The sequence below is a fragment of the Epargyreus clarus genome, unplaced genomic scaffold (assembly GCF_041222505.1).
Source record: "Epargyreus clarus isolate Ecla_fem2 unplaced genomic scaffold, WU_Ecla_fem_2.2 ptg000034l, whole genome shotgun sequence".
NCBI lineage: Eukaryota > Metazoa > Arthropoda > Insecta > Lepidoptera > Hesperiidae > Epargyreus > Epargyreus clarus.
This window is the reverse complement of record NW_027332239.1, coordinates 8,021,643-8,040,470: the sequence shown is the minus strand read 5'-3', so window position 1 is coordinate 8,040,470 and position 18,828 is coordinate 8,021,643. Positions and strand designations below refer to the sequence as shown.

Here is an 18,828-nt window from a genome sequence, read left to right as displayed (position 1 = left end):
GTTTAGTACTCGCATTTGATATATTTCAGAGTTCGATTATACAATTATGGTTTGATAAACGTGATATAATAACACAATGTCATGACTTAAATAATTCAAAGAAAATGCATTTGAACTTCCATTCTAGAAGACTTAGTAGATTATACTTCCTACAAGACTAACACACAGTCCCGTAGCGAAGCGGTTATCTTACCGGTATGACATAAGGAGTTCCAGATTCAATCCTGGACCAGACAAGCACATTATGGATTATATTGATTCCATATTTATTTTACTTTCATTAATTCGGTACAAAACCAAAAAAAAAATTAAAGGATGAATTGAGACTTCGGTTCTGAATCTGCGTGTCTGTGACTTTTATGTTCTTCATAATATATTAAAGTACCTTTTCAACGAAATAAAAACTTACATAAATATAAAACTTTAGCCTGATTGGAACACAATTTACATACCACTGCCTCAAGTTATTCTCACTATAGTTTCTACATATGACTTTGTTAAGGGACGTGTGTGTGGGTCATCTATCCTTACAAGTATCAACGACGCTTCAGTGAAAGTGGTTCGCAGCAATTATAACCAATTAGGGCAGGACATGTTCTAATTTGGGTGTGCGTGGGCGGCGAATGGCTTAGTTAGATAATATGTCACAATAGTAACAATGTATTGTATTGTAGTCTAGATTGGTGGTTGAAACTAGGCCTCTCAATCGAGGGTCTGGTGGAAGAAGTGTTTCAAATCACAGGTAATCACATTTCTGATTTTTAAAAGTTATGTGCGTATTACAAATTTTCACTTGATATTACGGAAAAGAAGAAATATCTTGAGGAAACCAGTATGCCTGAGTTCATAAAAAAAGTTAAAAAATGTGTGAAGTCTACTAATGTGCACCTGGCCAGCGCGTCGGAGTATGACTTAAACCCCTTTTACTTCTAAGACAAGACCCGTGCCCAGCAGTATAATAGTAAAAGGTTGACGATGGCTGAAACTACTCTACTTTTCCAAAAAACACATACCTTCAAAAAACACTATCTTAATCAGGCCAATATAGTTCAATTTCTAGAACAACAAACATAAAAAAAATTACAAGAATAAAAATAGATATTATTTTGTCTATATTTTGTACATTTTGCATTATTGTCTAATTTCTATTTTCTTTTTCGAAATAATGTTTGCTATTTTTGTCACCATTTTGAATGTCATCTTAACAACAATAGAAACTAAGATCCGCAAAATGACCTCAATCGAACTATATTGCCCAACGTCTACTCGGAACACATTCGTGAATGAACAGGGGTTGATCAATGATACACCGATTGACGTCACGCCCCGTACCACGATGTGCCAAAACGCGAACTGCTGTGTCGTTGTCGAAAATTTTCTATCAAGATGTGACCGTTTACGATCAGTGTAAATTTTATTAACGCATAGTGGTAGAGGTCTGAGTCGATCATCTTACAAAATCGGGCTGCGTGCATCTTTACGTTGGTCGAAGTATAAAGCGACGTGGTGGTAGATGTGGCTGCCATTCGGACGCAAACACAGCGCCGGTGAAGTGTTGGAAATAACTTAAGTTATATAATAATAAGTGATAAACAAACGTGGATAAACAAAAGTAAGTTTAGTTTTTGAAGTGATCTCGTTTTTAATCTATCTAGAAATAGAGGTCAGAGTGACAGCAAAGTGGAATATAAGTGTATAATTTTTGTGTTAATTCAAATCGATTAAAATGAGTGATGACGTCAAAAATACCCAAAATATTAATTTTGTGAAAATTAACTGATTTTTATATATTAATAAAGATACATGAGCATTTATATTCCACTAAAATGCATGAGCGTAAACTTACTGCGAGCAATTTAAATAGAAAGTTGTGTTTCTCATAAATATAATAATATGTAAAAACATTCCAAGAGACCATTTTAATGCACTAACTATTAAACTAGGTATATACTAAATTCAGATAAATTCCTAAAATACTTCACGTTCATTTAATTAATTTTAGACTATCTTTGATGAAATCTTTTACATTTGACAAGTACAAGTGGTATCTCAAATATACAATTTAGATCAGATTGTATAAAATTGTATAAAATAAATTGAATATCAAATAAGTAATTAGACGTAATGCGTATACGCAGGTATATATAGTACGTAATTGGCAATTTCCATACGTTGAAACAAACAGACGCAACTTTCACTTCCCACTGAACCATAAAGTGACTCCAGATCGTGAGTACCAGGATCACAATAGGCTTGAACTTTCAATGAGATTTACATTAGTATTTTTCCCAAAGCATTCCACGATAACATCGCTTTCCCATCCCTTTGTTTGTTTTGTCTCAAGTTGTAACATATGCCCTTTAGTTTTACGCTCAGAAGAGCACAATAATCATACCGGCGTCAAAAGTCCCAGGTTTGATTCGTAGTAAAGTTGGGATGTTCTAACGTTGACGAATATTTTTCGAATTTGCGTATAGAGTATTTAGTTGTCTTTAATATATTTCTTACTTAGCGAAATATCATATTATGGTTTGATTTAAAAAAATTGATGTGATTGAGTACCTATGTAATGTACCTTTTAAATATGTAGTCTTGAATCTATCTAGTCTTGAATTTGATACTTAGGTACTACTCTGTTAAAACGGATAAAACTGTCATCAATTTTTAAAACGAAACATACCTATTTTTTAGTTTGTTTACTATGTTGTAACGTATTGCATAAACAGCTGAGTTACATTTAGGAAGTTACGTCAGAATCGGTTACGAGTATCATGACGCATCGACTGAGACGCGCCGTGCTTACCAATAGCTCGTGACCGATTTTGAGCGACAATGACCCCAATAACACTTTCTTTGCAAAAACAAAACAATGTCCGTCCATCAAAAATAATGAGATACCATAAAACCGAATATTTTTAGTGTACGTTCTTCTTGACGACTTCCTATTGCACTTAACTGATATTTACTCACATAATTATAAGCAGGAAATAGTTTAAAATACATTTAAGTGAACGTTAGCTATCTACAGATGATATTTATTTAAACCTAGAAACGTGCGTTTAAACTTAATCCTCATACGTAACCGCTTAACGTGAGAGTGCTTTCGCAGACCTCCGCTAGAGCCCGACCGGCGCACCGGGCGCTGACATTACAGAATCTTATATAACCGCCCGCGAAAGTAAAAGTGATTCTCCGCCTACTTAACAGAGTTTCGAAACGCAACTACTACATGCTAAATAAGAACAGAAATTCACAAAATATTTCTTTTGTTTCACAGACAATGCGGTGGTTTATATTAAACTGCGTCCTGCTATCGTTAGCGATAAGTAGAACAGAAGCCCAATGGTCATGGGGTGGGGACGAAAAAAATGAGAAAGCCGTCGAAGAAACGAAAGACAAGCCAACCGAACTATTGCAAGGCGAAGAAATGGCTGAAGCACAAGATAAAAATTCTGAGACTAAGGATTCTGTACTCGACGACATTGTAGATGAATTGGTTAGCAGCAAGCAAGGAAGGAGTTTAGGTGGTTTCGATGACGTATACAGCGATCCTACAATCAAAGAAGCTTTGGATGCAGGAGACGATTCTGAAGCCAGAAACCTAATCAAAGGTCGTCTTTGTACTCTCGGACTTATTGAAGTAAGTTTACCTAGTCATCGATAATATATGGAATGTTCATAATACATGCATTTTTGTCAAAAAATCAAAAGAAAACAATATCTCTAAAAATTTAAATTTTATTTCAGTGCGAAGAAGATGGTACCCAAGAGAAACGAACTTATGTATCTCCGGATGAACTCATTTACGCGCAACCCGTTGATATAAAGCCTATTGGAAAACCTGTAGCTTCGATTCCAGTTCGCGGTCCGCCTAGAGCCTATGGACCAGCGAAACCCATGCCATACCCTCCACGCCCACACAAAGGTCCACCTAAAAGAAACGGATATGGACCCAACATTCGCCCAGGTTTCTCTGAAAAATATGGTGTCTCCAACGGCAATTACCATTTCTCGCAAAGCAGTGGTTTGTACAATGCACATGAAGCAAATTATGTAACAAAACCGCCCATTTTTGCAAATGAAGAACCTTACGCTTTCCAAACTCCAAAACCGACCTACAATAAAGTTCCTACAAAGACTGACTCAGTTGTTCAGCAACATGTACATCATCATTACGTGCACAGTGACGCCGATAAAGATCCAAAAGTTATCATAAAGCCAGTGGCTATACCGGTTGGATCCGTCGGACACTTAGCATCGCAAGCTCATCTTCAAGAATCCTCTGGTGTACTGACGGCTACTGGAGGAGACTACAGTGGGTTCAGTTCAGGAGGTTTCAAACCTATGACAGGAAACTACCAATCGAATTCTAAACCTATTTATGAATCAGATACCATTTATGGTTCTCAATTCGGACATAGCAATATTAACAAAGGAAGTGCCACTTTATTGACTCAAGGACTCCCTAATACTTTCACCAATAATGCATTCGAAGACCAGAAATATGGAAATTCTTTAGGCGCTTACGCAAGTCAGAATGGCGAATTTTACAAAAAGGAGCTGCATGTTGGATCTAATAACAACGTCTATAATCAGGGCCCAGCTACTTTTGGTCAAAGTAATTCATATCAAGAGAATTATCATGAAGCAAAAGCCCAAGGGTTAGAATGTGTATGTGTACATTATGATCAATGTCCAGCGCAAGAAATTATCGGGCGCAGAGATGACTTATATTTGCCAATTGACCCCCGTAACAAGTTCAGCCAAATTGATGCTTTAACTGAAGAACAATTGGATAGTTTGAACAAAACTAAAGCTGATGACAAGATTGATAATGTACAAAATGCAACTGAAGTCAAAAGTGTCAGTAAACGCGAAGTGAAAGAAAAAGAGGAAGAAGCTACCAAAGAAATAGAACCTGTAAGTAAACTAACTCATTATTCATTACCATCTGTATTCAAATTCATGACCACAATAATATATATTTTAATATTTCATTGACTGGACCCAAATTCCTATCCATTTTATTTCCATTTCACTTACCAATACAAAGACTGGGGTAACAACAATAGTATTGTATCTGGATATGATTATGTTAATATTTTAACATTAATCCAATCCAAAGCAATGACTTACAAAAGGACAACTAAACATTGGGCACTGACATTAACCTAACACTACATTTAGAAACTATTCATTTATTGAATAAATATTACTTTAGCGCCTTCTTGGACTGGCCGGCTACGGCGGCAATGGCGGAAATTTCAACAAAAAAGTGCAGCCCACGTTTGGTGTCTCTTTTGGGTTGCCCCAGCCTTCCCATGGTGGTTATCCAATCAATCCCTTTAACTCAAATCCTATTTATAATCCTTATGGCCCTGCATTAAACAGCGGAGGTATAAATCTTGGCTTACTCTCAGTAAATCCTTTACTGTCCGTACAAGTAACAAAAGATGATTACGGGGAAAAAGTAGTAAAACCATTTGTTAACTTACATGTAACACCAAATGAACATGTGGTGAACAAAATAGGCCACTTATTTCATGAAAAGAAACTATATCTTCTAAATAAACACGAACATTATCATCACCACAATCCTTATTACCAATACCAACATAAGCCGCACTTGCATCCTCCACATTCTCACGGTCCACATTATCCTCCACATTACGATGGATCGGTATATTCCCCGCATTATGGTCATTATGACGGGTATTCACGCTTGAATCCTTACAATGCTCCTCAAGAACAAGCGGGGGACAATGAGGATTACTATGACGACGATAATAGTGGTCATTATGATGATCAAATAGAGTATAATCCATACCAAGGTTATGGATTTGAAAGATCAGCTAATGGTAGTGTTAATAACAATCAAAATACATATGCCAACCGCTACGCCTACTCCCGGTCCCTAACAATTCCTTCCAAACCTCTTGGGGCAAACCGGGGAGGCCAAACTATCCGATTTCCTGAAAGAAAGAAGCGCGACATTTCTACTGAAAAGTCTTTACCTGAAACTATTCAAGAGGTAATCTTTCCGAATCATAATCGAAATCAAATTTAACAGTTTTATCAATTACCTTTTTGTTATTGTTATTCTTAACGACTTAATAACCTGCTTTTTATAGCGTCAAGGATACTTTGGACGCCCTCAAATTCAACAATGCAAACAAAATCAAGTTTGTTGTCGGCGACCTTTGAGACCTCAGGCCGGTAATCGTGGGCAATGCGGTATCAGACATTCGCAAGGCATCAATGGAAGAATCAAGACACCACAATACGTCGACGGCGACAGCGAATTTGGGGAATACCCTTGGCAAGCGGCTATATTAAAGAAAGATCCGAAAGAATCAATTTACGTGTGCGGTGGAACACTCATTGACGGACTACATATTATGACTGCTGCTCATTGTATCAAATCGTAAGTTTCACTTATTTATTTTTGCATATTTCGAAACATATTTCTTCAATCTCTATTCTCGCCCTATAATATGTATAAATACTATAATCTATTCTATTTTTTTACAGATACAAAGGCTTTGACCTGAGAGTTCGTCTTGGCGAATGGGACGTCAATCACGACGTTGAGTTCTATCCATACATTGAAAGAGACGTTATTTCCGTGCACGTCCACCCTCTTTACTACGCTGGTACCTTAGACAACGACCTTGCTATTCTGAAATTAGATCATCCAGTAGAATGGACAAAATATCCCCATATCAGCCCAGCTTGCTTGCCCGACAAATACACTGAGTACGCAGGACAAAGGTGCTGGACCACCGGCTGGGGAAAGGACGCCTTTGGTGATTACGGCAAATACCAAAATATTTTGAAGGAAGTTGACGTACCTGTTATTGGACATGGTCAATGTCAACAACAGTTGAGACAAACAAGGTTAGGCTACAACTACGAACTAAATCCAGGATTCATCTGTGCCGGTGGAGAGGAAGGAAAGGACGCCTGCAAGGGTGACGGTGGTGGTCCTCTAGTCTGTGAACGCGGCGGAACTTGGCAGCTAGTGGGAGTGGTATCGTGGGGCATCGGTTGCGGCCAGCCAGGCGTACCTGGTGTCTACGTGAAAGTCGCACATTACTTAGATTGGATCTCGCAGATAACTGGCAAATTCTCTCAGTATTAACGAGTTTTGCCTATAAGTAGTCGGTAGTGTCACAATTTTAGACTTTATATTATCCAACGAGTTAGACGACACGTGTTAAATTAATTTATATTTGTAATTTATTATCTTTGGGCGGTAATGCCTAGAGAATGTGAGTAATTGCTTATGCAGATTTTGTATAATAAAATATGAAGAATTTATAATCCTTTTATTTGCCCTAGTTTCACATTAAAGAGAATTTTTAAATCACTTTAAAAAAATAATTAAGAAAATAAAATACCAATTTTTGTAAGAGTAGAAAATAACTTAAACAAAAACGCATTCGTTGACAAAATGTATGCATATTGTCATATTAATATTATATTACCTACTTACAGCGTAAATGGTGGGAATTGATGTGGGAGTTATCTTTGTTATAGTCCCTCTACTCATTTACAACGTATATCGTTTTAATTATTTTAATTCGTTATAAAAACAATCTTTTAATTTTATGTACAAAGAACAAGCGCCTGAAAATTGTTTATCAGCAATTAATAATTAAACTTTTATATGTACAAGGTTGCTTCATAGGTTGCGGACATCATCAGTATTGTGTGGTCTTTTTCGTGAAATATATTATAATTAATGTTTTATGGATCCTCTTTTATCGATGACACACCATCTCACATTTTGACATTATAACAAAACGATGAGTCACTTTCGACTTTTCGACTATATACAATTACGAGGTTTAATAAACAAGAGGAGATATAATAAAATATTATTATAACTAGTATACATCACTTAAAATATGGCAGGCAAGGGAACAGATCGCAAAGGTAAAAGTAAGGACGCGAAATCTGTGGTAAACGACCAAGTGGACACCTTGGCAACATTTACCCTACCCGACAGTTTACCCTGCTCGGAAATTGACTTCCCTATCATATTAAGGAAGACTCCGCGCGCTGACTGGAACCAGATTCTCCAGGAGAGTGATGAAGCGTACCAAGAAATTGAAGAGTATACACAGAGCAAGCAGCCGTCTATCCCAAAGTCGCCCTTTCTTAGTAAGACGTTTTAACTGTATCACTTATGATGATTTTTTTTAATAACATATATCTTTAACGCTTTTCAATCTTATTATTCTACTGCTGGACACAGGCCTCCCTCAAACTTTACCATAACACCTGATGTTGTCTTCGTGCCACAAAGTTAAGTATACAATGATCAAGACAGAAAATAGATTAGACGTCTTTCTACTCGGGAATCGAACTCTGAACCTTCTATGTATTTTATTAGTTCCCTACATGAGGTCGGTCACAGGCTTTCACACAATTTCATACAGATAACATTTATTTCAGAAACAGAATGCGACTACATCAAGAACGAAGTGTTTGTTCACCTGATACCAGCGCTGGAAGAAACACTAAACAAAGCGAAACTTTGGGAAGCTTTGACCAGACAAAAATGCTTTTTCAATGGTCTTGACCATATAGCTCAGGTATACGTAAGCATAACAATAGTTTAAATTTGCTTATAAGTTTTAATAGCAATCTATTACAATAATGACTTTTCACGGTTATCAGTTTAGCCAGTAGGTATAGGATGTTCTGATTAACTCACGATTAGTAAACGTCATTCCTTGGTTAAAAAATCTTAGGAGTCTTATATAAAACCGGTCACAGATACTTAAAAAACCTCATGAAAAAAGTTACATAGCTTGGTATAATAGTGTACCTAAAGATAAATATAACCGAGGCTTACTATAATATAATTAACTAGCTGACCCGGTAAAAGTTGTGTTGCCATATAAATTAAAAATATGTTAATCACTTACGGGTAAATAGAATATTTGAAACTGCGATGGTAGCGAAGTCTGTCGAATCTAATGTGAAACATTCCAAAATCAACAACTACTTACAAATTAATAATTAATTAAAAAAACCTTTTCCCACGTTAAACACACACAACAAATTTCATCCAAATCAGTCCAATCGTTTAGGAAGAATTCAGTGACATACACACGCACATAAGAAATATATATATAAAGATTAATAATCACAAATATTCATTGTCAGGTATTATGGAACAATAACCCAAGATATCCTGGCCGCAAAGAAGTCATCACGCACTTATTCAACATGCCTTGGGTCCGCAAGTATTTAAAAACAAAGTAAGACCTACCTTTTTTATAATATAGGAGTAGCCGACGAGCATGCAGTCCACCTGATGGTAAGTGGCTACTGCCGCCCATGGACATCTGTAATCAACCCCAGATAGAGATATTCCTACCTGAGGTCGGCCACAGATGCGCCGCTACCCCTGAAGACTAAGCTGGAATGCCTCGGAAAAGTATGTCTCCCTTACCACACCCTTCAAAACGGAACACAGCAGCGTCTAACGCTGCTGTTATTAGGCAGAAATAGGTGTGGCGGTGGTGCCGCCGGAGTCGAACCACTAAGGGTTCTACCACCTTCAAACTACCTTTCAGCACTTGCTACAATATCGCCACGGAATCAACGAGATTCGGTCAGAAACTCTTAACATGAGCATAGATGACATGAGTGTAAAATGTCTACTTAATTCGACGTGGGATTGTGGGAAGACGTTTATTACAATTTTTATCGAATAAGTGGCGATTTTCCGCAATTAGGCAAATGGCAAAATATGGCGTCTCAAGTAGTCTGAATCATGCTATTAAAGTTGTATAAAACATTGCATAGTATATTATACAAACTCCGAACTAAGAATATCACAGTACGATCGCTTTCCAGATATGGTACCTGTGGCGCGAGATTTCCCTTTAGCTATTTTTTTATTATGCAGGCTATTTGACGAAAATCAGTTCAATATTCTCGAAACTTGAGACATCTGAACGGTATGACATGTTAGGATAAGGACAATATAATAGTGATCCCTATCACGAATATAATACAAAAATGCTGCTTTTGATGAAACAATTATCATGTTTTAATATAGAAATAGTAAACAAGCATTCAACCCACCTCATAGTACCTGTAGACATTTATAATAAATCCGAGATAGGATTACAGTCTTTACATAGATCGGCCAAAAATGCGTTGCTACTCTAAAGGACTAAGTTTGAACGCCTTGCTTTAACACTGGCGCTATTAGGCAAAATAGGTACAGTAATACCTCGGACTTACACAATTGGTGGGACCGAGTGATAACCGCGTAAGTCAAATTTGCGTAAGTCGGGATAAGCATGTACATAACATCGTATGGTATGATTTCGAATGTGTTGACTTCGCGCAACAAATACAAATGTTTATATGAATAATTGTGGGGTCAATAAGGGTTAATATGGCTCGATTATTGATAATAATCCATCGCGATTCGGTATGGTATCGGTATGGTATGGAGAATAGTCCATAATCGAGAGTTGCGGGACGCTTAAACCAAAGAAGTATCGAGAACGAGATCGATTTGAAAATCGCGTAACTCCGAATTCGCGGAAGTCGGGGTAGCGTAAGTCGAGGTATTACTGTACTGACAATGCTCAATTATTTATTACTTTTCAGTCCCAGGCCTTATTATCCAAAATCGTGGCTATGGCCTGAGGAGTACGCAGCCACGTTAATACAAAAAACTGTGCGACAGTACTTCGTACAGCGAGAAGATGAAGTTCAGGAAATGCGTGATTTCTGGAGAGTTAGTATACTTTTTATATTAAACAAACACAAAAAACAAATGTTATATGTAGAAAACATACTTCCTATATTAGTAATAAATATTCTGATTTGCGACACAGAACTAAATATAAACACACAGGCAAATAGTAAACTACATTTTTATTGAAAAAGACTTTCTTTGCTTACATGATGATACTTGATGCTTACTTATTAAAAATTGTTTACAGAAACTGGACATAGAAAAAACTGTTAAAGAAATGGAAACAAATCCATTTTTGGCTAAGAAGTTTGCTTCAACACAAAAGTTTTCAAAATGTGATTAATAACATTTAAATAAAATTAAATGAAAATTTATTCGAAAGTCTTTTATTTCTCTATTATTCGCAACTACATATACATAAATTTAAAACTATTAACAGATACTATATGTATACACTCTATCTTAATTTTCAAGTGGCACACCTTCGTACAGTCCAGGGCTTACTGGCTTCCCAAGACCCATTGTAAAATTAATTGTAGGTTTCTCGTCACCTTGAGCGATCCTGTGCACCCTGTTCGGACTACGATTGTATGATAAAGGCATCACATACTCCTTCAGCGTCTGAAATTAGCAAAATAATAATATGTAATTACAATAGACCTCAATAATTTTGGTAAAATAATACAAACATCTGAAAATCCAAAAACCTCAAACTATATTATTATTAATATATATATATTGTTTGTCCCCCTGATGGTAAGTGGCTACTGCCGCCCATGACACCTGTAATCAACCCCAGATAGGATTAGATATTCCTGAAAGCTAGAAAGCCTCAGAAAAGTATGTCTCCCTACCACACCCTTCAAGCAATACGTAACACTTCTATTATTAGACAGAAATAGGTGTGGCAGTGGTAAGACACTAATACTCTTTAATGGTATGTAACTGGCGACATCATTGCTGCACCTATTTCTTTGTAACAACAGACCTAAGCACTAATATATTTTAGTTTGAAATGTATGGTAAGGGAGTGTTGGGATTAGTGAATGCAACCCTGACTCGAGATCGTAAATTCGAGATCCCGCAGGATTAGAAAACTGCTTGTTGGTTATAGTGAGGTTAAATAAAACAAAATATTATTGGAAACAAAAGATTTGATTTGATTTTGAAAATAACTTCTTAAAAAACAAAGTGCGCACCGCTGGCGTCGCGAGCGGATGTGTGTAACATCGCTGACTATTGCCGCCTAATCCCGTCAATCTCGAACGAGATCTTGTCATATTATGCTTCGGGATTTATCCCTTAAAATTACATGGGATCGGGAGACCGGGATTGCATTCACTAGATGGGATGTCCTTAGGGGTAGCAATATATCTGCAGCCAATCTGATGAGACTTCAATCTTATGCACGTTTGATTACGGATATCCATGCACAGCCAGATAAAACAAGGGAAGTAATGTAGTTCATGTCACTCAGATAATTTAGACGAATCCAATGACATTTCATATGTTAAAATCCATTAAGATGTTGAGGTCATTCAGAATGCCAAAGAATGTGACATACCTACATAAAATACTTACATAGACTCTAAAAACATAACTTTCTGCAAAACTGTAAAAATAAAAAGAAATTACTACTGTACCTCCAATCCTTTTTTTTCATGGTCTCGTGTAATAAACTTCTTCAACAACGGAGGCATCTCTATGCTATTGGGGAGAATTTCTTCAGGGCGGTTTTGTAAGGATTTCATAGCATCCAGCAGTTGAGCTTCCTCATCCTTGGGTATCAGTTGGTAATCAGGTTTGTATGATGTCCGGTATATTTCAGTGATGTTTGGTAACTTCTTGCCTCTGAACGTTTTTTCAACCCACACTCTTACACGTCGCCTTTCCTGTAATTTTAGTAAATTGTATGTGAGACTTAGAGATCATTTTCGTGTAAGGTAAATGAAAAAAAGTAATGATGATCTTGAATAATATGCAATGATAGTTTAGTAATTCAGTTTGAAGCGAGAGATTAGTTTTAAACAGAAGGCCTAAGATTGAAGTCCCATACGTCTGATTGTTCAGTTATATTTATATTAGACTTTAATGACCACTTGCTTCAACAGTGAAGGAAAACATTATGGAGAACCTGAGATTTCTCAAAAAAAAAGCCGTCAAAGATGTTTTAAGTCTACCAATCTGAATTTGGCCTAATCCCTGTAACTCACAGGAGATCCCAACCCAAAGTGGAAGAGTAAAGGGTTGATGTGAACTTATAGTTTTTTAGGTTAAGGAGAAAATCTCGAAAAACATAGGTTAACATAGGTTTTGGTATAGACCAAAATAGTAAATAGGTACATACTTCGTCCGGACATGTCTCCACTTTAACAATTTTCATGAAACTCGGTTCAGGATACCGTTTAAATACCGAACGGGCGATATATCTGCCGACACCAAGATTCTTCAAGCTTCCTACAATTTCCCATAATGTTTTCCCTTTGAAGTCTGTAGTTCTACCAACATACTGAATGACCGTGGTTGTCATATTTATTTAGGAAAGTTATATGTTTGTTATTATGTACCCAAATATAAAATAAAGGGAAAGACACCAAAATCGAAATACTTTAATGACACCAAATACCCAATAATACCCATATGTCTGTGACATTGACATGTGTCAGTCAGCGATAGTGTTGCTAACTCTTCTGAAATAAAAAACAGCATATTGTCCTTAAAAACATTAGAAAAAATAGTAAGTTTAAAATAGACTATTTGTTATATAGACGAAGAAGGATTCAATTATCTCTAAAATGCATATTTATCAGAGAAGAAAAGTCCAGGTGGCACTACATTATTTTTTTTTTTGTGATTAATACTGGATGACATGGTAGAACAGTAAAAGGGGGATTCAAACAAAAAACTATGTTACCATGCGTTATCCCAAAGAGTATATAAGAAAGTTATCCTTACTCCAAGAATTTTGATGATATAAAAGGAGAAAGTGTCATTAGTGAGGTCACTTGTTAGAGTTGTCAACAGTGTTACCAACTCTATTGTTTTAAAAATAGATTTTGTGTGTTTTCGTTGCTATCCCTGTTTTCTGTTTTGAAGTGTTTTATTTTGTCATCTACGATTCACGATGAAAATAAGTTTGTCACATTATATAACGCGTAGATGTTCGGTTTTTTCGTCAACAAATACATATTTCAGAAATTGTTTAGTCCTGACGACCATTTTTTACGCCCATAAACGTGCATTTCACTGATTGTACGGTTTTGAAAACCTTTGTTGTTTTTTTTCTGTGACTTTTCTTCCTCTACACACACATGTAAAATTTTCTGAAGTTTACTGTTTTCTACTGTTTTGACGACAGTACTACTTTCTACTTAGGAAGTGCCGACAACACTGGTTGACAAATGACAAGTTGACAACTTGTCAGGTTGACAAATGACAAGTTAACAACTAGTCAGGTTGACACTGACAGCCGCTTTATAGTTTATATTTTATTTTTAAATAACTTTAGACCTCAGAGCAATACTAGTAGACTTAAGTTCTTGGAAGTCTTAGAAACAGGAAAATCCAATAAGCAATAGATTTAAATATAGAAAAAAGGATTATGTCATGTTATACTGTTAATAGTACTCTGTATTATGCATATTACAAATATTACAATCATGTTACGAGATGTGGAACTTAGAAAACTACCTGCGGGTCAATGACATTTTATACTAGACACGTTATACGCCCGCTAACTTAAGAGAAAACTTGAGCGAAACTGCTTTGATAGCACACATGCACGTTTTTTATTTTACTTACCTTTACTACATAGACAAATGTTCTATGAGGGACAGAGCTATTAGAACAATGTGATAAAAAAAGACAACTAGTGTTTGACCTTGCGTTTCAAGTCTACGCAAACGTAAATATTGACCATGGAATATAGTGACCAATGATTACTTCAGTCAAAACGGGACATCGATTTTTTTAAGTCAAATACTTTTTACTTGAAAAAATATAGTTAAATACTAAAAAACACGCTTTTATGATAAAATTAACTAAAAAGTAGAAAATAATTTTCAATCTATGAATCATTTAAGGAACAGTAAATAGTATAATTGTGGAAAAAATGTGGGGCGCTTTTTACAAAACTGGTAAATGGAGCACCCCATGTTTTTTTTCATAATTATACTATATACTGTTACTTAATTGACAATGGCAACGGTTCATTTCGGAGACAACGGCACGAAGCATCGGAAAAAGGGACTGTCCCGTTAAAAACGGGACGTATGGTGGCTATCCCATTGATCCGCATGCTTGTCAAAGACAATGAAATAATGGAACAGAAGGTAAAAAATGTCCAAAACTGTCGATAATAGTTTTAGTACGTCGTTTACGTAGAAATGTTATAGTACAGTTTAACTAAATAAATAATTATTAAATAAAAATATAATTTGAAAGAATGTATCTATACAGATGTATCGACTGGTTTAAAATATATGATTTAAAAATAGTTTATATTTATTATCATAGATTAGTAAATATTACTCACTCCTAACAAGAAAATGTACCCAGTTTTGAGAATTGAAATAGTTCTGTAAAAAAGTTTTGCCACGTCTCCGTGCTAAAATGTCTCTAAAATATTTGAAATAATTATTTATTTATTATGTAAATTACGCAGTATTAGTTATTTATTCGTATATTTTCTCTAAAAATGTTTTTATTTGTCAAGAATTCAAAAAAAGAACTTACTATTAAGCCGTTTGTGGCTTATTTCAATTTCAAGGCGGCGAAGTATCTTTACTAATCTATGTTTATTATTATCAGTTTTATTTTACACACGACCATTAATTGCAAAGTTGTGTAAATTTTATAAATGTACTAGCTGACCCAGCAAACATTGTGTTGCCATATAAATAAAAAAAATGTTAAGGGTGAACAACCCTTATCACTTAAGAGATATGAAAAATAGATAGTAGCTAATTCTCAGACTTACTGAATATGCATATAAATTTTGGTGAAAATCAGTAAAGCCGTTTCGCAGGAGTAGGTACAGTAACTAACATTGTGACATGAGAATTTTATATATAAGATTCTAATTTTACCGTGGTCTTTTTGAGGATTAATTTCTGGCTATACAAAGATTATTTATTAAATTATGTTTAGGTTAAGGAAGAAATACGACCTTAATGATTGAAATATTTATTCAATTAAAGAAATTTTAAAATACCGTATACTATCCTATATAAATTTTATGGTAATATTTTTTATAATTTACCACAGGTATCGAAGGAAATTTAAAGATTAGGATACAGAATTTCCCATATATCGATTTTATTTTATTAAAATAAACCATAAAATGTTATATTTTGACTAAAAACACACTAATATAAAAATTAAGCAGTGGGATCTTAAACTATAACATACGACATATGAACATCGTCAGATTCAATAAAATGTCACTTCTGTTCTGTTGATCTATGACCATGCATTTTGCGTCTTTATCACTTTCATTGACAAAAACATACTTTGTCTCTTTCTGGTTACTCACGTAATCATGGCGGATCGAACACGAAAAATAAACGAAATTTAATAATTTCTCTTCATTTACGTGTGATAGGTGATTCCATGAAGTTTGTTTCTTTTTCGAGCATAATTTTTGCATTTACGCATTGCACAAGAAGGCATTTTGAGGCTTTAAATTCAAAATAATGACGTTCAACGTGTTCCGTGACATTCGTGTGTATTACTACGCCGCGCGAGAGCGACTGGACTTGGCTGGAGTCGTTTTACACCACTTGCCGTATTTTGTATGTTTCAAGTTTTGCCCGCTTGTGGCGGATCTTTATATTTATAGATCAATGCCTGCGGGTACGTTGAGTGTTATTGTGGATATTTTGGAAACAAATAATGATTGGAAAAAAGTTATGGCCGTTATACCAAAAAATCCAAACAGTGAGAAGTTCGAGCCTAAATACAATGTTGAACACATACGGTATGTTACATTCAATAAAAATATATTTATCGGTTACTATTGAATTAAAAAATATTAACAACTTATAATTGTAAGCTTCTTAAAAGATTTTTTTACCAAATTGCTAAATTAGGATCACAGAACAAATATACTCTCTACCGAGCATATGTTATTCTTATAAGTTTCTTATGTATGTATTTATCATCAATAGGTAAGTAAATAGGCTAAAATAGAAAAAAGTTTGACTTGTTACATTTATTTTAAGTATTCTGTATACAGGTAGTGATAGAGTTGGGGTTAAAATACTGCCTCTCAATCGGGGGTCTAAGGTTCTAGTCTTTCAATTCGCTCTTGGCCACATTTCGCTTCTAAGTTTGAGAAGAGACCTGTGTTGCCTCACTGGCAATGATGGGTTGATATGAACCCTACATGACATACATGAAAGCCCTAGGTTACAATCAGGGCCTGAAATTGAAGTCAGTATTTATTTGCTTTAGTGCATGAGTCATATTAAATTTTATACCTATTATAATTTTCAGTCAGATTGAAGCATATGCAAAGCAATTGAAACAGAATTGTGCTGAAATCCTGTTGAACGAGTGGGGTACGTCTGGCCGTGTGCGACCAACACTTGCAACTCTGAAAGATGTGGTTGTAGCAGCTGGCATATACAGAGCAGGGGATGAGATTGCACACATGTTACAAGGTACCACTGTTTTTAATTTTGCTGAATGAGTAAAGAATGTCTAGCCGTGTGCAACCCACACTCGCCACTCTGAAGGATGTGCTTGTGGCAGCTGGTGTTTACAGAGCAGGGAATGAGATTGCACGCATGTTACAAGGTACCACCGTTTTTAATTTTGCTGAATGAGTAAAAAAAATACAGTGGTGTGCAACCCACACTGTCCTCTCTGAAGGATGTGGTTGTGACAGCTGGTGTTTACAGAGCATGGGATGAGATTGCACGCATGTTACAAGGTACCACTGTTTTTAATTTCGCTGAATGAGTAAAGAATGTTGAGTTGTGTGCAGCCCACTCGCCACTCTGAAGGATGTGGTTGTGGCAGCTGAAGTATACAGAGCAGGGGATGAGATTGCACGCATGTTACAAGGTACCACTGTTTTTAATTTCGCTGAATGAGTAAAGAATGTTGAGTTGTGTGCAGCCCACTCGCCACTCTGAAGGATGTGGTTGTGGCAGCTGAAGTATACAGAGCAGGGGATGAGATTGCACGCATGTTACAAGGTACCACTGTTTTTATGCCTCCCCTACCACACCCTGTAAACCAAAACACAGCAGTGCTTACTATTACTATCATTAGGCAGAAATGGGTGTGGCGGTGGTATCGCTGGAGTCAAACCAGAGGGTTCTGCCTCTTTGTGTAGGTAACTTATTATATTCACCTTATTGATAAAATTGTAACTCAAGATTATTATATTATCAATATAAATGTTAAATTAAATAATTAAGAGTATATAAATTTAATTTTTCTATATATTTCTGCAACATATTAAAGTTACATTTGTATGTATTTACAGAACCGCTGCCAGCCAGACCTAGTTGGGGACCAGAACACGAGATAACTACCAGTGTAACAAATATATTGAATCAAAATATTCAACAACAATCATTTACAGCTCATACTAATGGCTATATTGACAAAAATAACTACAAAAATCGCTGTACAGAGCCTATTCAATCAGTTTATTATGGAGTTGAGTCAGTAGATACTGCTGATTTACCTGATATAAGTGCTTTACAGTAAATAATGTAATAGGTATGGTAACTCTACAACCTAAACATTATAACTTAGTAGCTGTCATGTATTAGTATTGAGGCGGAAACACACTATTGAAATGCCAGCTCCAATATGACAAATATGTTATATGACTGAAATTACATTAAGATTGTGTCACGTCGAATGTTCATCGGGTATTGTAGCATTTCAATATTATGTTTCTGCCTTTACCAATGCAAATGTTGCATATATAAAAATGCTGTGATGGGTAGAAATCTAATAATCAAATTGAATCTAAATACAAAGTGCACAGGGAAATGTTAAAAGTTTATGAGAATATTTCTCAGGAATTGATATTTAAGCAATGAATAGTAGCTAATTTCCTATATATATTATTATCA

At 35.6% G+C, this 18,828-nt stretch overlaps 3 protein-coding genes across 4 annotated transcripts; 2 read left to right on the top strand and 1 right to left on the bottom strand.

The window, feature by feature from the left end:
• Positions 1-1,452: 1,452 nt before the first annotated feature.
• LOC140756273 (uncharacterized) lies at positions 1,453-7,323 on the top strand. Of its 2 annotated transcripts, XM_073091755.1 has the most exons (6): positions 1,453-1,612; positions 3,278-3,640; positions 3,748-4,920; positions 5,222-6,031; positions 6,132-6,424; positions 6,532-7,323. In XM_073091755.1, the coding sequence occupies exons 2-6, from the start codon at positions 3,281-3,283 to the stop codon at positions 7,139-7,141; spliced, it is 3,246 nt and encodes a 1,081-aa protein (XP_072947856.1). In that variant the 5' UTR covers positions 1,453-1,612; positions 3,278-3,280; the 3' UTR covers positions 7,142-7,323. The 2 variants fall into 2 exon arrangements, with proteins under 2 accessions (XP_072947856.1, XP_072947858.1); XM_073091757.1 differs by lacking the exon at positions 5,222-6,031.
• Positions 7,324-7,789: 466 nt separating this feature from the next.
• Positions 7,790-11,106, top strand: LOC140756277 (uncharacterized). Its single transcript, XM_073091761.1, has 5 exons — positions 7,790-8,166; positions 8,461-8,600; positions 9,178-9,272; positions 10,642-10,771; positions 10,980-11,106. Exons 1-5 carry the CDS (start codon positions 7,911-7,913, stop codon positions 11,073-11,075), a joined length of 717 nt encoding a protein of 238 aa, XP_072947862.1. The 5' UTR covers positions 7,790-7,910; the 3' UTR covers positions 11,076-11,106.
• Positions 11,103-13,373, bottom strand: mRpS34 (mitochondrial ribosomal protein S34). The gene is made up of 3 exons (XM_073091764.1): positions 13,080-13,373; positions 12,376-12,624; positions 11,103-11,353 (listed from the first exon to the last, which is right to left on the bottom strand). Exons 1-3 carry the CDS (start codon positions 13,260-13,262, stop codon positions 11,195-11,197), a joined length of 591 nt encoding a protein of 196 aa, XP_072947865.1. The 5' UTR covers positions 13,263-13,373; the 3' UTR covers positions 11,103-11,194.
• Positions 13,374-18,828: the final 5,455 nt, after the last annotated feature.